At 50.2% G+C, this 20,051-nt stretch overlaps 1 protein-coding gene across 2 annotated transcripts in view; it reads right to left on the reverse strand.

Moving 5' to 3' along the window:
- NRG2 (neuregulin 2) overlaps positions 1–20,051 on the reverse strand; it is a 161,732-nt gene that overhangs the window by 46,156 nt on the left and 95,525 nt on the right. For both annotated transcript variants that reach the window (XM_017825651.1, XM_017825650.1), the window contains exons 2-3: positions 13,681–13,852; positions 1,447–1,565 (exon numbers count right to left, since the gene is read on the reverse strand). In XM_017825651.1, the coding sequence (XP_017681140.1) occupies positions 1,447–1,565; positions 13,681–13,852 (291 nt within the window). The remainder of the gene's footprint in view (positions 1–1,446; positions 1,566–13,680; positions 13,853–20,051) is intronic.

Raw genomic sequence — 20,051 nt, forward strand, 5'->3', positions numbered from 1 at the left:
TGGCTACCTTTGCAGGGGGCTACAAGTGGCCCTGATGTGCTGGCAGGGGGTTGCAGACAGCAGCAAGGTGTTCATGCAGCTGAGCAGCCAGTCAAGGGCAGATTGGCAAGGCAGATGAGAAAATGGAGCAATTCAGACAAGAAACCCACTGGATCTGCATCTGAGCAACGAGCCAAGGGCAGATTGGCACAGCAGCTGAGACAATGGATTAATCCAGGCACGGAATCCACTGGATCTGCAGCAACTTGCAGCCTGCAGCTCCCACTAGAAAAAGGTAGAGGCTAGAACTTTGTGTGTCTTCTGCTGTTTTTCAGGTCTCAATACATTTCTGGGCAACTCAGGTGTGTCCCCATCCCTGCTGTGAGTGGTCCTTGCCACACAGCGTGTCTTCCTGTTGAGGGAATCCTCAGGGAACCCTGAGAGTTGCTGCCTGTTAATGTGGTGATGGGACAGCCCAGGCATGAGGAGAGCACTGCCCCAGCTGCTTTCTTGGGACACATTCCCTATCACGATCAGAAACAAACCCAGCAAAACAGCAGGCCTGACTTCACAGACATGGGACATTCAGGCAGGGAGGGCTGAGCATGGATGGCCTTCCTCCAGACCCTGCAAGCACTGGGATGGTACAGGCAGAGTAACCGAGGGGAGGCTTCGTGGTACTGCAGCTTCACAGAACAAAAGGTTCAGGATGGCAAACACCACTGAGGCAGAGGTTAATGGAGAAAATACCACCAGAAAGCAGCAGGAGAAAGCTACCTTCCCTCACACCGGGCTGATGCTACTGAGAGCACAAAAACTGAGTCCCAGCAAAGGCTGCAGAGCCCAGAGTCCAGAGCAAAGGCTGCCACAGTGGTCAGTTGTGAATGGCAGGAGGAAGAGCTTAGGAAAGAGAGTCATCCCCTCCCTAGCTGTGCCCTCACAGCTTCTGGCAGCCACTGTAGGGACTTTCTGAGCCGGAGGGAGCATCCAAACCATAGTGTTAAGCAATATAATTATTATGACCAAGATAATAATAAAACCACCTAACCTCAGACTCCATCCGCTGAGCTCTAAGAGATGGAGCACACATTCTAGGATGAAAACCAGAAGCAACTTCACTCATCACAAAGCTATGGTCTAATTACTTGTCTTCTGGCGAGTTTTGCTTCTCAGAAATTCTTTAAAAAATGAAAACATCAAGCCCACCAGCTTTCTTTCCTCCTTACCCCTTTTAAAAAAAAATACATAGACTGTAAGTTTATTTAAAATGTAAATTAACCACATTGCCAGTGACAGATAACAAAGATAAACATTTATGCTAAGCTGCATTTTTCTTATCTCCCAAAAGATTGTTTTACTCGATATCCTGAGAGCATGAAACAAAATACAAGACAGACCATGTGCAGAACCTCCCGCTCTCTGTGGAATGGCAGACAGCTCGAGACATTTGCTGGCTTCTTCACTTACCACTTTTCACATTCAGGCTGCCTTTTGCGGTGGCTTTCCCTAAAACGTTCTTGGCTTCGCAGCTGTACTCCCCAGCATCCTCCAGCTTCACCTTGTTGAACTGCAGTCTGGAAATCTTTCTGTTGAAAAGTACAGCAGACATTTCTTACTCGGTTGCTGACCATCCTCATGAACTGACAACCATTCCTGGCCCTGGGATGCTGCCTGGAGGGTCACCCCTGCCTGACCTCACAAGCCTGGACAGGATTTGGACAAAGCCCCTTCCCAGGATTTCCTGAGTGAACATCTCCCTCTGAACCCAGCGCTCTAGGTGTGTTGCATGGTTTGGTCTGACACCTGCCCTCACTCACACAGAAAGGCTTGTGAGGGGTTGAGCCCAAGAGTCCCAACAGCCCAGCCCAGCTTTCCACACTGGAGAGAAGCCGCTTTCCTGATGGACAGCAGGATCTGTCTGCTAGATGGAGATGTGGAGAGGACATGCATGTTCTGCACCTTCCTCAGCAGGGATGCCGAGCACTCCAGTGCTTCACCAGCCTCATCCAGCAGTGCCATGCACTCAACACAAACACCCACGAGGTCCAGGGGGGCTCATCCCTCTCCAGCCTGCAAATCCAACCCCCGGGATTCGCCCTGGACAGAGCTGGTAGCTTCACCTAGGCCTACAAATAAGGCAAGTGCTTTGTCTGCCCCATATCTATAGTGGACTATAGATATGTGGGGCTGAGCTGCACACACTCATCTTACCAGTCGGAAGTGCCTCGAAAGAGCAGGAGAGGGTGTGTGTGGCGATTTTAGGTGTCACCTAAGAGCCTGTGCTGCTGCTGCTCCGTGGCAGAGGGAGCGGCTCTGCAGCAGAGCTCTGCGGCGCTGCGGGAAGGCCTTTCCCACTGGCTATGACTCATTCCTGGGATGTCTCTGACTAACAGGCAAAACCTTTTGTTGCCTAGTTTAGCAGAGATCTATAGGAGCCTTCAACACACACTAAATGCCACTTATGAGACCGCAGTGGGACTCCCACGAGTCCCTCTGTTTTACTACATTTCCTTCCATTTTAGCCATCTTATCAAAACCCACTCTACCTGCTCTTCTCATGACAACATCTCTTTCTGCCTTCTACCCCAAGCTTTTAGCTCAGGTCTGTGTCATACAGTCACTGCATTTAGAGACTTGGAAGCACTGGCAGCTTTAGAAAGAGGTCCCAGTGGCCTATGTTGCTGAAGGCAAATAAAATTCCATTTTATGTGGAAAATAATCATTAGCCTTGGACATACTTGCAATGCTACACGTGTCATATGAGAAGGACTTTTCTTTGGGCTGTGCAAATCATCATCGTCCATAGGAAGCCCTTCACAGAAGCTCACTGGCATCTTTTTAACACCCCGACAAGCTGTTCTCCTGGGAGGCACGGCGCAAGGACACAGCAGGAACATCTCACTAGTTATATTAGTAAATTAAAAGCACTTGGAGACAACTTGGTAGAGCTCCCAGGGCTCAGGCGCTGCCCTGTTTTACAGGATGCGGTCAAGTGCTCAACTGCACGAGCAGGGGCCACATGTGGAGCAGTTTCTAAATGAATGTTGACAGTATGCAAAGACCTCTCGAATCCCTCTGACTGCAGGTCTCCCCGATCCACTCGTGCCGTTACTTGGGCCACCACATTCCAACATGGGTGCCCAAAGAAGCCAGGTGGTTCAGGGTGCTGCAAAGCTGCCTGGACTCCCAGCACCATTCCCTTCTCTGAATGTTCTCTCAGAGCAACCCACGACAGCCCTGGGCACTGTGGCCCTCCCTGCTGTGCTGCCTTAGGAGTCAGCAGCACCCAAGGGACAGCAAAGCACTTAAGGGTGTCCAGTGCCTGTTGCTGCAGTTGGTTCCTGCACCTTCCCAGGACGTACGAGGGCTGTGGGCTCTGCTGAGCTGCTCAGGGCCACGTTCCCAACTCCCTCCGCAGAAGCAGGTGTGGAAATGCTCATCAAAGGGGCGAGATGGCTCCTGGTGCTACAACATGCAACCCCAAGACTGTCCCCAGCCCAGCCATTACTTTTTTCCATCTGTCTCAACCCTCTTTTGCCAGAACACATCACTTGTTTTACAGCCCCGCCCCCCCCCTTCCTCCAGGAGAGGCTGCAGCTATTGCTGCTACACATGGAAGAGATGCAGGCAGCACGTGCTGAAAGCAGCTTGGAAGAGCAAGGCTCTAACTCAGAGCCCATAGAAAATACCCCCCTGGCACACCAGCACACTGAGACTCTGCCAGAGCTGAAAGCATCGATGGTCACGCTGCCTTCAGCTGCTGGAGGACAGATGTTCTACTCATAATTGGCTGCATCACAATCTCAATCCACAGCACGTTTCACCAGGTGTTGCAACTGGAAAAGTCCACTACAGCATTAGAATAACACCCAGAAATGTGATCTCTTACAGATAAGGGGTTTTAGTCCCAAAGATATGAATTAAGGTGTTATTGGTGACACAAAAGAGTAATGAAAGGGGCCACACTTGACAGATTCATCACCAAGAATAGGATGAGAGACATCTGGTCTTTTACCTGGAGAAGAATGTGAGCAGAATAAAGAGTGATGTTGGCATTTAGAGCACAGCAGCATCAAAGTGAAACCAAAGGGGATTATTTTGTTTTAATGTACAAGACTCGTACTGTCAAAAGAGCTTATTTTTACTTGTCAACACAGTTTGTTGAAATTCTCCTGGATTGTAGGATCCCCTTGAAAAATCAAGAGCTTTTTCTTGCTGTTCATACCTCAGGCCAGTGGCGTGGCCACTCTTGGTCTTCACACTGTGCTGTATAAATGTCAGGTAACAGACTTGGGGGAAAAGAGATGAAGGGTAGAGATATGGATCAGCTTTAATGTGGAGCCTAGCCACTGTAAAGAGAATTTTCCTCTTCTGGAAAGCACTGAAACAGCCAGAGAGACACCTTGCTTCACAGCATTAGCCAAGGGCCTTTTAATTAACATAGATAAGGCCTGAAGAACTGAGCTGAAGGAAGTCAGAGACTAGTCCTTGCTTGATCTGTGTGTGCCAAAGGTGACCAGTCTGTGTCTGTTCTATTTTACCATCTCCAAGTGCTACTGAAGCATCTCAAAACTCCTTTGGAAATCAGTTTTTCAAGGTCATGTTCTTCCCCCTGCTGCCCCCAAGGGCAGGTACTTTGTCCTCGTGCGGGTTGAGGGATGATTTTACAGAAACACCAAGTAGCAGTGTCCGAGGAATTCTGCTGTGCCCTGGAGTTTTGGATGAAGCCCCGTGGGCAGTGTGTCTCCTGGGGACAGCAGTCCCTGGGAGAGCCCTACATGTGCATTCACAAGGGTGCCTGGCTGCCAGAGGATGCCATTCTTCTGGAGGAAGTCACTGCCCCGGGCTGTTTGCTCAGTGAAAGGGCCAGGGTCACTGACAGATCCCATCATTTCACTGCAGTGCAACTCTGCTGACATCTCTTTACTCCGGGGGAAAATCTGCTTCATTGTCTTTCCTGACCCTCAGCACATATGACTTAGCCACTCGCTAATTATCTCCTGTAGTGCCAGTGGAGGGATAAGCCATGGGGAATATGCTGTCTGCAAGCACTGAGGGATAGGATTCACAAGGAGACCTTCAGCCTGGCCAAAAGAAGATCCCCCAAAATACCTTTCTGGCCAAGAGAAAAGAGTCCCCCAGAGGGCAGTTTGGAGGGATGAGTAAATCACCCTCTACAGTGCCAATCTCCAGACTACAATGGGAAACAGGGAGATCAGCCCTTGGCCAGGACCTACACAAAGATCCTGGCAAGTTCTGGCTGAGAAGGGTGGCTTCACTGGCTGTAATTTAGACATCTCAGAGTTAGACATCTAAATGTGAGCTTGGACCCTGAGGCCTCCAGTGCAATCAGAGGAGAAGAAACAGGCCTTGCATCTGAGCCAAGGAGGAACTTCTCATGACAGCAGTCGTGTTCCCACCAGCACTTTGGTCAAGCTTGAATCATTTTTCTCCTCTTACCTACTGCCAAGTGGAAATGGGGCCGTTTTCCCAGGTCATCTGCTTGCAAAGCCATTCATGTCAGAGCGTGGGAGCAGGAGAGCAGCTGCCATGAGCTGCCTCCGAGACACCTACACTGAGGACTCCGTGTTCCCTGTGAGAGTTCAGCCACTTCTGCATCGTTCTGGACAAGAATAGCTCTAGGATTACTACTGCTGTAGTGTTTTATTAGTCTTCTAAAAATAGGGAAGCTACCACATGAGTAATGAAGAAGTCAAGGAATCAGCTGATGAAGAGAATTTGGATGCTACACCACATGGAGCCCCAAAATTGTCAATGAAGAGCACTGCACATAGTAAACACACCTGAAACCCTAGGAAAAGGAAATTCCCAAACATGACCCTTGCAAAGGACACACTGGCTGCACTGCTGTGGTTACCCATTAACTCCATTCCCCTCTGTTTGCTCGGAGAGCCAGTGGCAGGAGGCACACTGGAATTGCCTAGAGCAGGAAGGCCAGCAGTGGCTGTAACATGCACTGATTACATCCTGCCAGAGATTTAATTGGTGCCTACGTGCTGTCCTGGCACTCTGCACCGCGCTGCTTTTGCCCTGGGAGAGCAGGTTAATGATTGGCAAGAAGATTCAGAATATCCAGGTTACAATCCACAAGTGCTGTCCAGCAGCCATCAAACACTGGGCAGCCCCGCCAGCTGGAGCAGGGGCTCTCAGGGAACACATTTATTTTCCCCAGCACTCAGTGGGATAAAATAAGGCAGAAGGGATCACTGCAATGCACGGACAGCACGGGGATGGCCATGGCAAAGCCCCTCTGTCCAGAAATGGCAGGAGCAGCCAGGAGCATCCTCTCCCTTGAATAACCATCCATGTGGAAGCCACCCCGACCTCTTCCTTGCCTTTCAGCTGTTCTCAGCAGAGCACAGCAGAGCTGGGCAAGATGACTGTACTTGCAGTGCTTGAGAAAAACTCATGTCCTACAGTGGCTGCTGTGTGCTCCAGAGTACGATCTGGCCAGCTCAGTGTTAGCCACAGAAAGATGGGAAAGGGGACAAAAATGCCCTCAAGCAAAGCAATCAAATAAAAGGGGTAAGGGCGGGAAGGTTTGGACTTTTCAGCTCGGCCATCATCCCTTCTGCAGTGGGTAAAGGCCTCCTTCCTCCTCCCCTCACACCATCGTCTGCCCCGCTCCGTGTTTGACCTGCTGGGACAGTGGGGAACAGTGCATGTCCTTGTGGTGCCCAGGACGGGACCAACCATCCCCTGACCCCCTCTGCCTGCTCTCTGCTACCCCTGTCCCCCGACATTAAAGTGCTGTTCTAACCTGAAAAGCAGATTTGCCCCTTCTCTGCTCAGCAGTGCTGTGGTCTCTCTGTGCCCAGGCTTGGGACAGGCTGATTTTAAGAGGAAGACTCGACCAGTCCTCACTCTGCAGAGCTGACACTGACACTGGTCTCAGAGCTGGAGTCACTTCTGGGTTGGGCAGTGTCAACACAAGGGGAGAAGATCAATAAGTACACTCCAAAGAGCAGGGTCACTTGTGCAACCCCCCTCCAGCCTCAAATGCAGCCTCGGGTATTCCGGCAGCGGGAAGAGGTGTAGGGCAGCAGAGGCAGTGACACAACCACACCAGTCCCTGGAGTGGACTTGGTGGCTGTTCTGTGGAAAGACAAACCTCTGTGTGCTGCTGCTCTCTGTGCCAGGCCAGGCTGTGGCACGTGCCAGGCCAGGCTGTGTCACCTGCCAGGGAATGACATCAATAAAATGCATTAAAGTGGAGGTTTGGGTTCAGGTTGAGGCAGAGACATGATGTCAGTGCAGGGTCACGTGTATTTCTTTCTCCTGGAATTCAAGGTAATTGATCCATGCCACAAATGTTTCCTCCAAGCCCAACGCCAGGATTTCAATTCCTTACAGAAAATGTAGTACTGGAGCAGTACTCTGAGGCCACCTCAGAGCAGGTTCTTTCCCTGCTTCCTGTGATCTCACACAGGAAGGCTCTAACAGCTTCCCAAGAGCCAGGGACTTCCCAGCATCAAATGTGGAACAAATACCTCGCTATCCCAAAAAGTGTATGGCCTCAATACAGAGACAAGACCCCCACAGGGTGCCCAGGTCTCACTATCTCAGGAACCAACCCACGAGCTGGTTCTGTGGTGGGGAGGGAAGAGAGGGTCAGTGCTGCTGAGGAGAAGGCACAGAGGTCCTGCTTTGGAATCATATCACAGACAGAGGCTGATATGCTGGGCAGATCAGAGGCAGCACCAAAACTTCAGGGATTGCCAGAAGAGGGGGAGAAAGGCCTGAGAGGACCTTTAAAGCAAAGCATATTAATTATAAAGAATCAAGGGAGGAGGAGGGGGAGGTGCCATACTAAAAGCAGCTGCCTAGGGGATAGCCCTGGGCAGAGCCCAGGAATGGAGACGAGCAGGCTGCAAATACACCAGGAAAGAGTATTTTGTGAAACACAGATCATGGGAAAGGGGTGGCACCTTCACACGGTCAGGAAACTACCCCTCCAAAACCTCTGTGAACCATCACTGTGGTGGTACACGGGGTGTGCAAGAGATTTAGTTACGTTTTTGGGTCTCCTTTCCAAGTTTGGAGCCTATTGGATGCATGTCATTCTTTTCTCCCCAAGTCATTTTTCTGCAGCTGGTACATGTGACAGATCCTCACCAGTGTCTGATCCATGAAGTGCAAGGGGAACCTGGATAATTCATGGCTGCAGGTACATGATGTGCTGCCCCAGCTGAACTGCCAGCAGCCTCAGCCCTCATCCCTAAGGCAAAGCATTTTAACTTAAAGGGAATGAATGGGATTTCAGCTCCTGTCTCAATGAGGCCCTCAGCCTAATCTGTGACATTTTGCAACCACAGTGAGCGAAGGTCTATAGGGAGAGGTTGTGGGTTTTTTTTTTAAAGCAACCAACATCACTGTGAAAACCACACAAAATTTCAGGCAAATAGAGCTCCTTCCACCTCTATGTTTGCACACACCATCAGCTGAAGCAGCCCAGCCTCTGACCATAACTTGTTAGCAACTGTAACTCAGTCAAGTTTGATTAAATGTCCATTCCCTGACTCTCTCAGCAGCCCCAACTTGCAGAGTTTGTGGATTGTTCAAGCTCAAGACCCAACTGCTTCTCCTTTCAGTTCTCAAATTCCCTGGTTCGGTCCCAGGTGCATTGGCCAAGATGATGTCCATCATCTCCTCTAAAACAACAAACAGACAAACAAAGGAGATTCTCTCCTTCACACCCCCCTCCAGTAAAGTGCCTTCAGCAGCTAAAACCAAATCCCAAATATCGGAGACTCATAATGACATCGTGAGAGTTAGCAAGGCAGCAGCTCCCCTGGTGATCGTAACAACACCGGTGCTTGAGAAGAGTCTTTGCTTCAAGGCATCTGGAATTGCTCTTGCAAGATCCATTGTCAAATGAGCTTTTTCCTTTGTTTAAAAATGTCAGCCCGAAGACCCCTGCCAGAGTGGTGGTATAGCCTGCTTGGGTTCACTCTGGCTCCCACAAGGCTTCAACAGTCCTCTTTGCCCCTCCTTGTCTCCAGGCTTAATTAGGAAATCATTTATCTTTATTGGCACTCTCTTTCCCCTGCTGCTTTGGCATTATTATTTTTTTTTGCCTTCATTCCAGTGCAGTGAGCTGTACAGGGAAGACCACAGCCCCATTCATTGTGGGTGGGGAATAATCTACAACTGGGAGCCCTGCAAGGAAGACCCCAGCAATGAATCTGCTCCAACTGGTATCGCCTGAGGGACTACTGTACAGAATCAGGAGAGGAGGGTATCCCTTGGCTCCACTTACAGGCTAACAATAGGGATTCCTGGTGATACTGAAAGTAGGACACTACTCCCAAGGGATGTCATATGGTCAGCCTGTCCCAAACTGAACTGCCAGCCCTCTCCAACCTAATGATACGCCTGCTTCATCTCCCTTGGTAAAAGAGCACACAAAGAGAAGGGGCTGTAAGGACAGCCACAGCTCGGGGACTATCAGGCTCCTGGACTCCAGCTGAGGATCTACATGTCCCAGGCTGAGCCCTCAGCATGACTTCAAGTGGGGAAGGTTCTCCACACCTCCACAAACAGAAACTCCCTTGGCTTTCTTCACAGCTGGCATTTGACTGTTTGCCAGGATAGTCAGGGAGTCAAAACCCAACTAAACTTCACGGGAGCCAGAGGCATCAGTCAGATCACAGCCACACTCAGCTGAAAATGGCATCACTTTGGCAGCTCAGAGAGAGAGCCACTCGCTAGGCTGTGCTTCCACTGCCACAGGCAATTCTTTCTGGGTAATTGCTCTAGGTTCCCCATCAACCGGGTTTTATTCAAATTGAGATGGAGATAAAATTCCGGCCAATAATTTCTTCCACCTTAAAGAGAAGTTTCTCCTTCGTGCAAGCCAGGCTTGCCCCAGCCTGTCACACTAATTACAGATGGAACATGTAGTTCAGAAAGGAGGAATCAGAATTGTTCCCCTCCCTCCAGCAAATACCCATTGAAAAAAAAAAACCTGACTCCTTTCCCTGATGGCACCAGAAGCTTTGCTGGTAAGTTTAAAAACAGGAGGGAAGATGATTGATGGAAAAGGTGAAGAGCTGACATGCAGTCAAAGGCTCCTCTCCTCCTTACAACACATACATCCCTCATTTTTAAAGAGATCTCCTATTCTAGGGATCAGATGAAAACCTGATCATAAAATAAAAGGGCTTCAATTATGCCTTCCAGAGACCTCCAGGCTCTTTAAACACACAGGGGGAAGAAAGCCAGGAATGAGTCACAGAGGGCAACCATGCTCTTCATATCTCCCATCCCATGCCTCTGCATGCTAAGGGTCACAGAGTTGCAGACAGATTCCAAAGCAGAGCTGTGCCCAGCTCTGCCAGGGACTCACAGGGCCAAGGGAAACACCATGGACAACACCTCCACATCCTGGAGGGTTCCTTTTCCCTGGTTCCGGCAGAAAACTCCATCAGGTCTTTGGATCACATTTTTAAAGAAATGTTCCTGTGCACCTGGTCAGGTCCTGCATAGTCTGAGAAGCTTTTTGCCTTGTGTCCCTTCTCTGTGAAGGTCCCTCCCCAGTGCCCCATTTCTGACCCTCTGAGACCCCCACTCTACTCTGAACTGAAAGGAAGCACAGAGGATTATCTGGAGACCAGTGTTATCTCTTAAGTGGAGGCAGATGTATAAACCCCATCATTCTTGAATTAATCATCAGAGGGTAAGATTTCCTTTCAGAGCTTTACAGTTTAGGATGCTTATCCTTCCCTAGAGTCCTCTCCTAACATGCTGGAAGTAATGATTTACACCCATATCACGTGTCCCTCTATTAAACTTGGCCCCACCAGCTACATAATGAAGACATCAGAGTCACAAAGGCTCCTGGACCCTCAGCCTGCACTGAGCAATTTTTAATGTTTGTTCCATGCAGACAAGACTGGAATGAGGCAGGTCCAATGCCAGTGGACACTCTGCCTCGAGGGATTTTCAGCACTGAGACCCAGCAAACCCAGTGGAGGGGAGAAAGGTGGGAATGCCAGCCCACAGGTGGGCACAGACCTGCTTTGGAGAAGTGTTCCTGCACTGCTGACTGCTTGACAGGGGTCAAATGCTTAACAGGGAGTTGTCATCTCAGAGCTGTCCCACAGAATCACAGAATCATTAAAGGTGGAAAAGACCCCTGAGATCATCGAGTCCAACCATTAACCCAGCACTGCCAAGGCCACCACTAACCCATGTCCCCAGGTGCCACATCTACACATCTGAACCTTTCCAGGGATGGTGATTCCAAAACTTCCCTGGGCAGCCTGTTCCAATTCCTGGTCACCATTTCGGTGAAGAAATTTTCCTTAATATCCAGCCTAGCCTTCCCCTCCCTTGGCACAACTTGAGGCCATTTCCTCTTGTCCCTGCCCAACAGCTGCTTGAGCCCAGTCTCCATAGCCTGGTCCCAGCACAAGACAGGTGAACTCCCCACTCAGTAGCACATTTTAATGGCAGCAGGGAGCAGAAGCTGGAATGGGAAGTGATTCTAGGGATGCTTTGGGCTCACACCTTTGCTGCTGATGGAGTCTCAGGCACTGCAGGAGGCTTTCCTTAAAATGTTTATCCTTGGCTTGTTTTGCCAGCAGGAAGCCCTTCCAGCACACACACACATCTTTGGCCTGTCACGGGAAGGCTGAGAGCCAACGTGTTGCCATGGAAACTGGTAAATGCAAAATTATGACTTGACAGCAGTGTCCTGAGGAAAGAGGATCAACCTTCTTCCATATGTTTCTGTCCCTGGCCCAGGGAGTGCGTGTCCCCCCTGCACCACTGTGGGTGGGATGCCCTCCTGTCCCTGTTTGTGCCAGACACAGGGTGCCAGGAGGCAAGGAAGGACTGTGATATGTGGGAACACAGCAGGGAGATGCTGTGGGAGGATGCCACCCCAGGGAGTTTTGCTGGGTGTTTGGTGAGGGGCTGGTTGCTCTCTAGCTCTGAGGGACATAGCTCCCCAACATCCCTGCCTGCCTGCAGGGGTGCAGTGTCCATGGGATGGACGGGCTTCCCACGCCAGGCTACAGAGGGTGGTGCAGACATTTCTCCAGGGCATCCCAGCTCCAGAGCCCATCAGTAAAAAAGCAAGGCCATGAGGTTGACAAGGGCCACAAAAACACTGAGGGCAGCAGAGGAGAGAGGCAGGCACAGCTCTGCTGCCTGCAAGCCCAGACATCCCTTCCTGAGCAGACAGCATCCAGTCATCCTGGATCTGCTGGTGCTTCCAGCACTGATCACCTCTACCTCATCCCAAAACAAATCCTGGAGTTATTATTAAGGAGCTCAGCCATCTTGGGTGTGACTCTGAAATCAAACCCAACAGGACTGAAATTAAATTAGAATAACTGACAACGTCCCAGTCGAGCACTGACTGATTTTTCTAACTGATTTTTTAGGGGCTTTTAATTTTAAAAATTGCTACTTTATCAAGTCCATAATGAGCTACTCTTTGCACACTCAGATATAACATATGTTAGCAAAGAAATAGTTTCAGGTTTTCCAAGGGGTCAGGCAGTTGCAAGCTGACTGCTGCTGCCTAGGTCAGGATATATGAATGCAACCATAGGGATGATCATGGGATAAATTTAAGATACATCATGTGTAAATATTTGCCCTTGAAAAATATCAACATGGATCCATTTATATCAATTCCCAGTGAGAACCCCTCAGCTTGAATGAGGTGGTCCTGAGAGTCACACTCACTGAGAGCAGTCACCCAAGAGCTTTGTTGCATGGGGAGTTTGGAGCAGCCTTGATGGAGCTTTCCCTGGATGCAGCAGTCCAGGGATTTGCATGCAACGAGGTCTCCACTGGTGACTGTGGTCCCTGGTCAGACAGTATCGTGATATACTCTTGCATCTCAGTCCTGGTTAGTCCAGAGAAGAGAAGACTGAGAGGGGATCTCATCGATCCGTACAAATATCTCCAGAGGGTGTCAAGAGGATGGTGCTGGACTCTTTTTTTGTGGTGCCCAGCAACTGGACAAGGAGGAATGGCCATTAGTTAAAACACAAGAAGTTCCATCTCAACATGAGGAAGAACTTCTTCATGCTGAGGGTGGCAGAGCACTGGAACAGCTGCCCAGGGAGGTCATGGAGTCTCCCTCTCTGGATACATTCCAAACCCACCCGGACACATTCCTGTGTAACCTGCTCCAGGTGACCCTGCCTTGGCAGGGGTTTTGGACTGGATGATCTCCAGAGGACCCTTCCATCCCTGATAATTCTGTGATTCTGTGATCCTTGCAGTTGCCTTAGATGTTCCTGCATCCACCTAAATGCAGAAGAGAACAAACCAATTCCTCCCACAGGCCTGTGGGTGGGTGGTGAGGCGACAGCTGAGTTTGGATAACTTCTGCATCCAACCCCCTCCCCCCCGGGAAGCTGAGCTGCCTCCAACCAGCCTACAGCTGGCAGGGAAAGCCTTGTCTCCCCAGGTCGCTGGGCACCTGCCTCAGGTGACACTCTTACCCTGCTCCTCTCTCCACTACTCTCTGGGGACACTGGGAATCTTGCTCGCTCTCCCAGGCATGGTAAATGTGCTGAGCACGGGCCTGTGGCTCTGAGGAAGCCCCTCAGTGCTGCTCAGCAGTGACCTGGGGAGAGCAGCAGCACCTACAGCCAGACAGTCCCTGGACCCAGACACTCAGTGAGCAGAGGCAGAGCAGCCCCATGTCATACTTACTTCCCATTCCCATACTTGATCCGGATGTCTTTGCTCTTCTTCAGCTCTTTGCCATCTTTAAACCATTTGTAGGATGGCTGAGGGTTGCCGGCAGTCGCCTCACATTTCAGGGAAATCTTCTCACCCACGTGAACGTTCGGGCTTTTCAGTTTCTTCAGTTTGGGGGCAACAGCTGCAAGAAGAGAAACGAGACACTGTAAGACCTGCCTCTTCCAGAGGCTGCACACGCACAGCGGGAGCCCACCGAGCCCCCTGCCCTGGGAAAAGCACCTTCTGCCCCCACTGCTGCGTGATGAAGGAGAGGGGCTGCCCAGGGGGAACCAGCACGGTCAAGGAAGGAGCAGGGAGGCAGAAATGTCCATGTGGGGAACAGAGGGAGCCCCTGGCTCTGGGGGCTCCACATGACCAGCCCTGATGGCTCCATAGCTGCCCCTACCCACACAGGCAGGACCCCCATGTCTCCTGCCATCACAGGGGTCTGCTGGGCACTCCAGGCTCTCCCACCAAGCTCTTCAGAGACTGTTTTCCCCTGTTCCCTGCCGTTGCTGCTGCTGATTGCCAACACCTACATGACCCCTGCGGCTTCCATGGGCATGCTGCCAATCCCACAGCCTCACCAGCCCCAGCCAGAATGTTTTGCTGCAGAAGGAGCAGAGGCAGGTCACAGGGAGAGGTCCCCTGTTCCCCAGCAATGTGTCAGGGATGCTCCGTGCCTGCTGAGAAGACCTATGGTCATTGAGCAGGGCAGGGCCAGCAGCACTGAGAGGGGCTGCAATAAAAACCTGCATGTATAAAGGATGAGAAGGGGAAGGAAAACCATTCTTCAGGCTGCAGGCAGAAAAGTGAAAGAATATAGGCGTATAAAATTGTCTTAGGCCAGCAGTGTCAGGCTGGCCAGCAGCCTTTCCAGTCTGGAGCCTGGCTCTGTATGTGGGTGTTTCAGAGAGGCGATTTTTGCCATGCACCTGGAACATCAGACAGAGAGGGAGACACTTCTTATCAATCTCTGCCAGGCTTTATATCAAACCTGACAAGAAAGGATTAGCAGGCTTGCAATTTTTCTTTCAACTGACGGCTCTGCACTCTTCTAGCTCCCTTTTTCATTCTCAGCATTAACCTCAAAAAAACCCCAGCAGCTTGCTGGTTTTGCCCTGAGAGTATTGGTACCGATGGTTTCCTTGTCTAAGATGAGTTACAAATGGAGCATTTCCTCTGTCTGACATGCACAAACCACCTTCTAATTGCCTCGTGCATTCTGATCTTGTGATATGGCAGAGCACTCAAAGGTGGAGGAACTGGATGGGTTTATTAGAGCAACCACTATTTTACAGATCTTTGTATGTCTTGTTCTTCAAGCCAAGCTAAGTTTTCATAGATTGGTATTATTTAAAGACTGTTTTCACCAAAAGGGATCTTACAAAAGATGAAAAGCACAGTGATCATCAGGCTCCTGTGGCAGGAAGTTCTGAAGACTCTCATGTTCCTCACGGGAAGGAGAAACTAAATTGTCCTTAATCAGAAAGATACAAACACAGATACAAATGGAACAATTTGGGGTAACAGGAATTAGCTGAGCAAAGCTCACAGTGACTGAAAGGCAAACCCAGAGCCCTGAGTGGGTAACACAGCAGGTCCAGTCCCAAGCACATCAGACCTTCCACTGCAGCCCCAGTGGTGCCACAGCAAAGGAGCAAACTGAAGATCCAGGAGTGCAAAGGATGTTTAGCACACCAAGGGAAAAAACAGTAAATAAATAGAACAATAAACCCCACCAAATATTCTTCCAAACTGTTATTTTTGCATGCCCAAGCCCCTCTGCAGGCTCCCCAGAAACCCATGCCACAGGCAGCAGGATGGGGACGGGGGGGTAGGCTTGGTAGGATGAAGGACAATGACTTTAAGCTGCAGGAGGGTAGACTTAGATTAGATTTTAAGAATAAATTCTTCCCTGTGAGGGTGGGGAGGTCCTGACACAGACTGCCCAGAGAAGTTGTGCTTGCCCCATCCCTGGAAGGCCAGGTTGGACGGGGCTTGGAGCAACCTGAGCTAGTGGAAGGTGTCCCTGCCCATGGCAGGGGGTGGAACGAGATAAGCTTTAAGGTTTTTTAAGGTTGATCCAACCCAAACCATTCCATGATTCTGATGGGACAGGGACAGAACAAAAAGCACCTGGTCAGCTGCAGGCAATCACTGCAGGCTGCACACTGATATCTGGCACTGCTTCCCAGGTCACCGTGCCTTGGCACAGGGAGGCTTCTGACCAAAAACCATCTCAAGCTTTCCCCAAGTCTCAGGAATTCGGTGAAAACCCAAGGTGTCATGGGTTTTGTGAAGCCCATATCCCTGATCCTTGCCTGGAAATGGGTTGCCCAGAAGAGTGGGAAGACAGGGAATGGAGAGGAGAGCTTGTCTCTTCTCAGAACACTGTGCATGGAGAGCCAGGAAGGTAAACAGGACCTTGCTTTTATAGGGGTTATTTTGGGGCAGAGAGAAATAGACTCTATCAAATATTTATTCTGTCTGATTGTGTGTGTCAGTTTGCTCCTATTGCACCCCGAGGTCACCCTGTCCCATGCCAACAGTATCCATATGCCTTAAATACTGGGAAGGTTCTGACCTTGGCAGGGGTGTATCTGCTTCGTATTATTTCCAGCCTTGTGGTCTGCAGAATTATGAAGCACCTTTCTCCTGAGAGAAAGGTGTGCAATCCTGCCCCTCTCCCCCAAAATGCTAGCAAGAACAGGGCAAATCCCAGAAACCTGGAGACTGTGTAAGGAGACCACCAAGGACAGGCAAGAAATCTTCCAAGATCTCCATTCCCCAGTTCCTCCCCACTAACATGAAGCACATCTCACCCAAATCTCTGCACCTCTTGCACCTTTTCCTCTTGGCCACTGGTTATAAATTCCAGGATATTCCTAAACAAGCAGGTCCAAAGAGACACATGCCAAGGGTGGCAGAGGTGGATCCGACACTCACACGTTGCATCCCATCCCTGCAGCAGAGAGTCCTGCCCAGATAAAGGGAGGAGAACATCTTTCCTCCCCAGTCTGCATGTATTTGGTGTCTCACTACAGGGGCAGTGCATTCAGCTCCAAGCCACACGTCATGGACTGTAATTCCCCAGTTGAATCAGGCAGGGCAGTGAAAGGGGAATCCAGCCCAGAAATATTCTGGACTGTGCCTGGGAAAAGCGCTGTGCACAGAGAAGCAGAGCTGTGCTCCCTGACACACAGCACATCTGTGCCCTCGCTGCTGCTCTGCAGTGTGGCTTGTGCTGGGACAGCAGCGTGGGAAGAGCAGGCAGAGCCCCAAGCCTGGGACACAGCACCCAGAGCCATGCTCTGGTCAAAAGGGAAGCCTGGCCTTGGTCTCCGGGAAGGGCTTCTCTGGGCTGGAAAGCCTCACTTCATAATTCCTGCATCTTTCAGAAAAACACAGAAACCCTCATTTAGAGCCATTAACTGCTGATGACTCTGCTTAATTCCAGCCAAAGACTTTCCTCTGGTTTTTACTTGCATTGTTTAAACTGCAGCCCTTATTCATAGTATGAACTTCTCTAATTTTGGCTTCCAGCCAAGAGATCTCTCTGCCTTTCTCTGGTAAATTTGAACCCCATCTAGCAACCAGAAACCCCTTTCCTTTTTAGGTACTTGTAAACTATGACTGAATCACCTTTCAACCTTTTCCAGCAGTAAACTAAAGTAGCATGAGAGGCCAAAGCAGCACATGGAGTGCTAACACTGGAGTATGTCAAAGTTTTACATTTTGGTTCATTTTCAGCTTTTGCCTCATTTCTCATCTCTGCCCTGTTCAAATGACAGAGTTGCAGCTCAGAAAGCCATGAGTGTCATTCAAACAGATGTGAGGATCTTAAAAGTGCTCCCTTTATTTAGTGCTCTGAACATTTTGGGTCATTTTAATCTCCTCCTTGCTTGGTACCTTTTCAAACACTCCAGGAAAACAAAGTCCCCAGCTTAATTCATATCAAAATAACACACTATCCCGGGCAAACAGGCTCAGGTGTATACCAGGCAGGGTCCAGGTCCAATTTCCCCACGTTTCCATCAATTCCCAGCTCCCCAGCCTCTTCCTCACAGGTTACTGCTGCTCAGATGGGATCAGAAATGAAGCACTGACCCAGGGTCACCCAAGTCACCTCATCCCCCTGGCACAGGCTGAGCTGAAGCTGCTGTTCCAGCTTTCCATCCTCTGGATCTCACAGAACTGCTCTGCCAGCTCATGGTCTCCTCCAAGCTGGGCTCCCCCTGCCTGCAGGTTCACCAAAACGGGAGGAGGGTTTTGGCTGTGCTTGTCAGACTGAAGGTACAGCTTAGGATCTCTGTCTCTGGTCACTTTGCAGTCCTATCAACCCCTCCTCTATCCAAATTTGATCCTCCTCTCCACGGGGTGAAGAGCCACCAGCCTCACAACGCCTGAGGTGTTGGACAAAGGGACCAGCTGCATTCCAGGCAATTTTTCTAATAGACAACCACGCTGAGGGTGGGATGTGCTGCAGAAAGGAGGGTTGCATCTTGGTAGAGCTGAGATCAGCAATAAATGCAGATTTTTTACAGGTTTTTGCTCACTCCGAGGTCAGATGAAACCCCAGCAACTGTTAGATCCCAGCCTACACTAGCTGTGTAGAATTAACCCTAAAACATGCCAGGGCCAGGATCGACAAATGCACACGATTTCCTAACCTGTTTTAGGAGCCATGTTTGGTCAAGACACCTTTTCAAGAGAGGTTTATCCTCTGATAGCAACTGCTGCCAAGTCACCACCTTCTCACGGGGAGAAGAGGGTTACAAAAGCCTAAACCACTGAGCTCTAAACTACGCAACACGGGTTGTTTGAACCTCCGCCATAAAGGGACTCCCATGTACACACTGCTTTAATTAATTCACTTCTGATTACATTTGATATAACACTGAAGTACCTTGATGACAACAACACCTCTTTCACTTCTGGTACCTGCAATATGCCTGCAAGCACCTCGGAGCCTCAGCTCAAAACATCATTAATCAGGGGCGGGCAGAGTGCCCAAACAGAGTCCAACAATGGAGCGGTGACAAAACCACATCCCACCCACAGAGCATCCCTCGTAAACAACCCATCAGCAGCAAAAAGCAGGAGCAGTCATCCTGGGAAAGGTGCTCTGTGAACTCTGTAACAGCCAGACACAGGCACTGCTTCCCAAGCCATCGGGGATCCTCTGGAGCAGACAATCTCCAGGCACATCTGGGATCTCCACACAACTGATGTCATGAAGAGATGTGACTTATCCTCCTGGCCTCCTCCAAAGGGTGCAGTGTGAACCACTGGAGGCTCCCCCACACTGCCTGGCAGATGGAGGGTGGCAAAGTGTTTAGGTAGGGGGACCTGGAGAACTGGGGGGACAGGATCCCTCTGTGTCTCTCTGAGCAGCTGAGAGAAAAGGCAACTTAGCTTGAATTCCCTTGGACACAGAAAAGGGAGGTTGAAAGAATGCTTTCTCACAGGAATGAGGGAGATGCAAGGAGAGTTAAGACCTACAAACTCACAGGTGATGCCTTGACACCCCTATATCAGTGGTGGCTCTCTGCACACTCCCCCCACCCAGCTCCAATCCTTGGGTCAGGACACTCCTCCTCTGCTAGAAGGGGAGTGAAGGTGCACAGGGGCTCTCCTGGAAATGAGGTTCTGTGTTCCTCAGGCTGGCCAAGCTGTTGGTCCCAGGACAGCCCTTCCACATCAGTGCTGGGCCATCCAGCCCCTGGGGTCCTGCACTGGACTGGAGAAGCTACAGCTCCTGCAGAGAAATCCTGGCACCCGAAGGATGCTACAGGCACAGTCCTTGAGGTTTCCAGGATCCTTGTCACCGAAGGACAAGATCTGGAGGCACAACACCTGCCCCAGCCAGGTCTCAAAGGCTGCTATTCCCTAAGATCCTCCTGGAGAATCCCCACAGCTTCGCTGTTTGAGGTCTCACTACTTGCACAGGCCTTCCCTTTTACACAGGGCACCTCAGATGGGAGACTTTCAATGTTCTCTCACACGGAAAACTCCGGAATTCAACTTTGCATAGGAAATATTTTGCAGCCTTGACTTGCTCCAAATTCAAACAGAAACATTTGCAAAAGCAGTGACTCCTAACCAAAAGGAATTTTTCCCATTTCCATCGTCTCTACTACAAGGTGAGGATGCATGATCCTGGCACAAGGCATCACCATGAAGCTGGGACATCAGACATATCTTTGGGGTCAGCATGCTCTCCATTGGGCTGATACATCTCACTTCTTGGCTGATGCAGTCCCACTGCTTCTGGTGTGCTTGCTGTCCACTGTTTTAATCAGAGGTGATGCTCCTTTGGCTGGGGTCTTACTTGACCT

Source organism: Lepidothrix coronata, unplaced genomic scaffold (assembly GCF_001604755.1).
Source record: "Lepidothrix coronata isolate B3197 unplaced genomic scaffold, Lepidothrix_coronata-1.0 Scaffold121, whole genome shotgun sequence".
In the NCBI taxonomy this organism is placed as follows: Eukaryota; Metazoa; Chordata; class Aves; order Passeriformes; family Pipridae; genus Lepidothrix; species Lepidothrix coronata.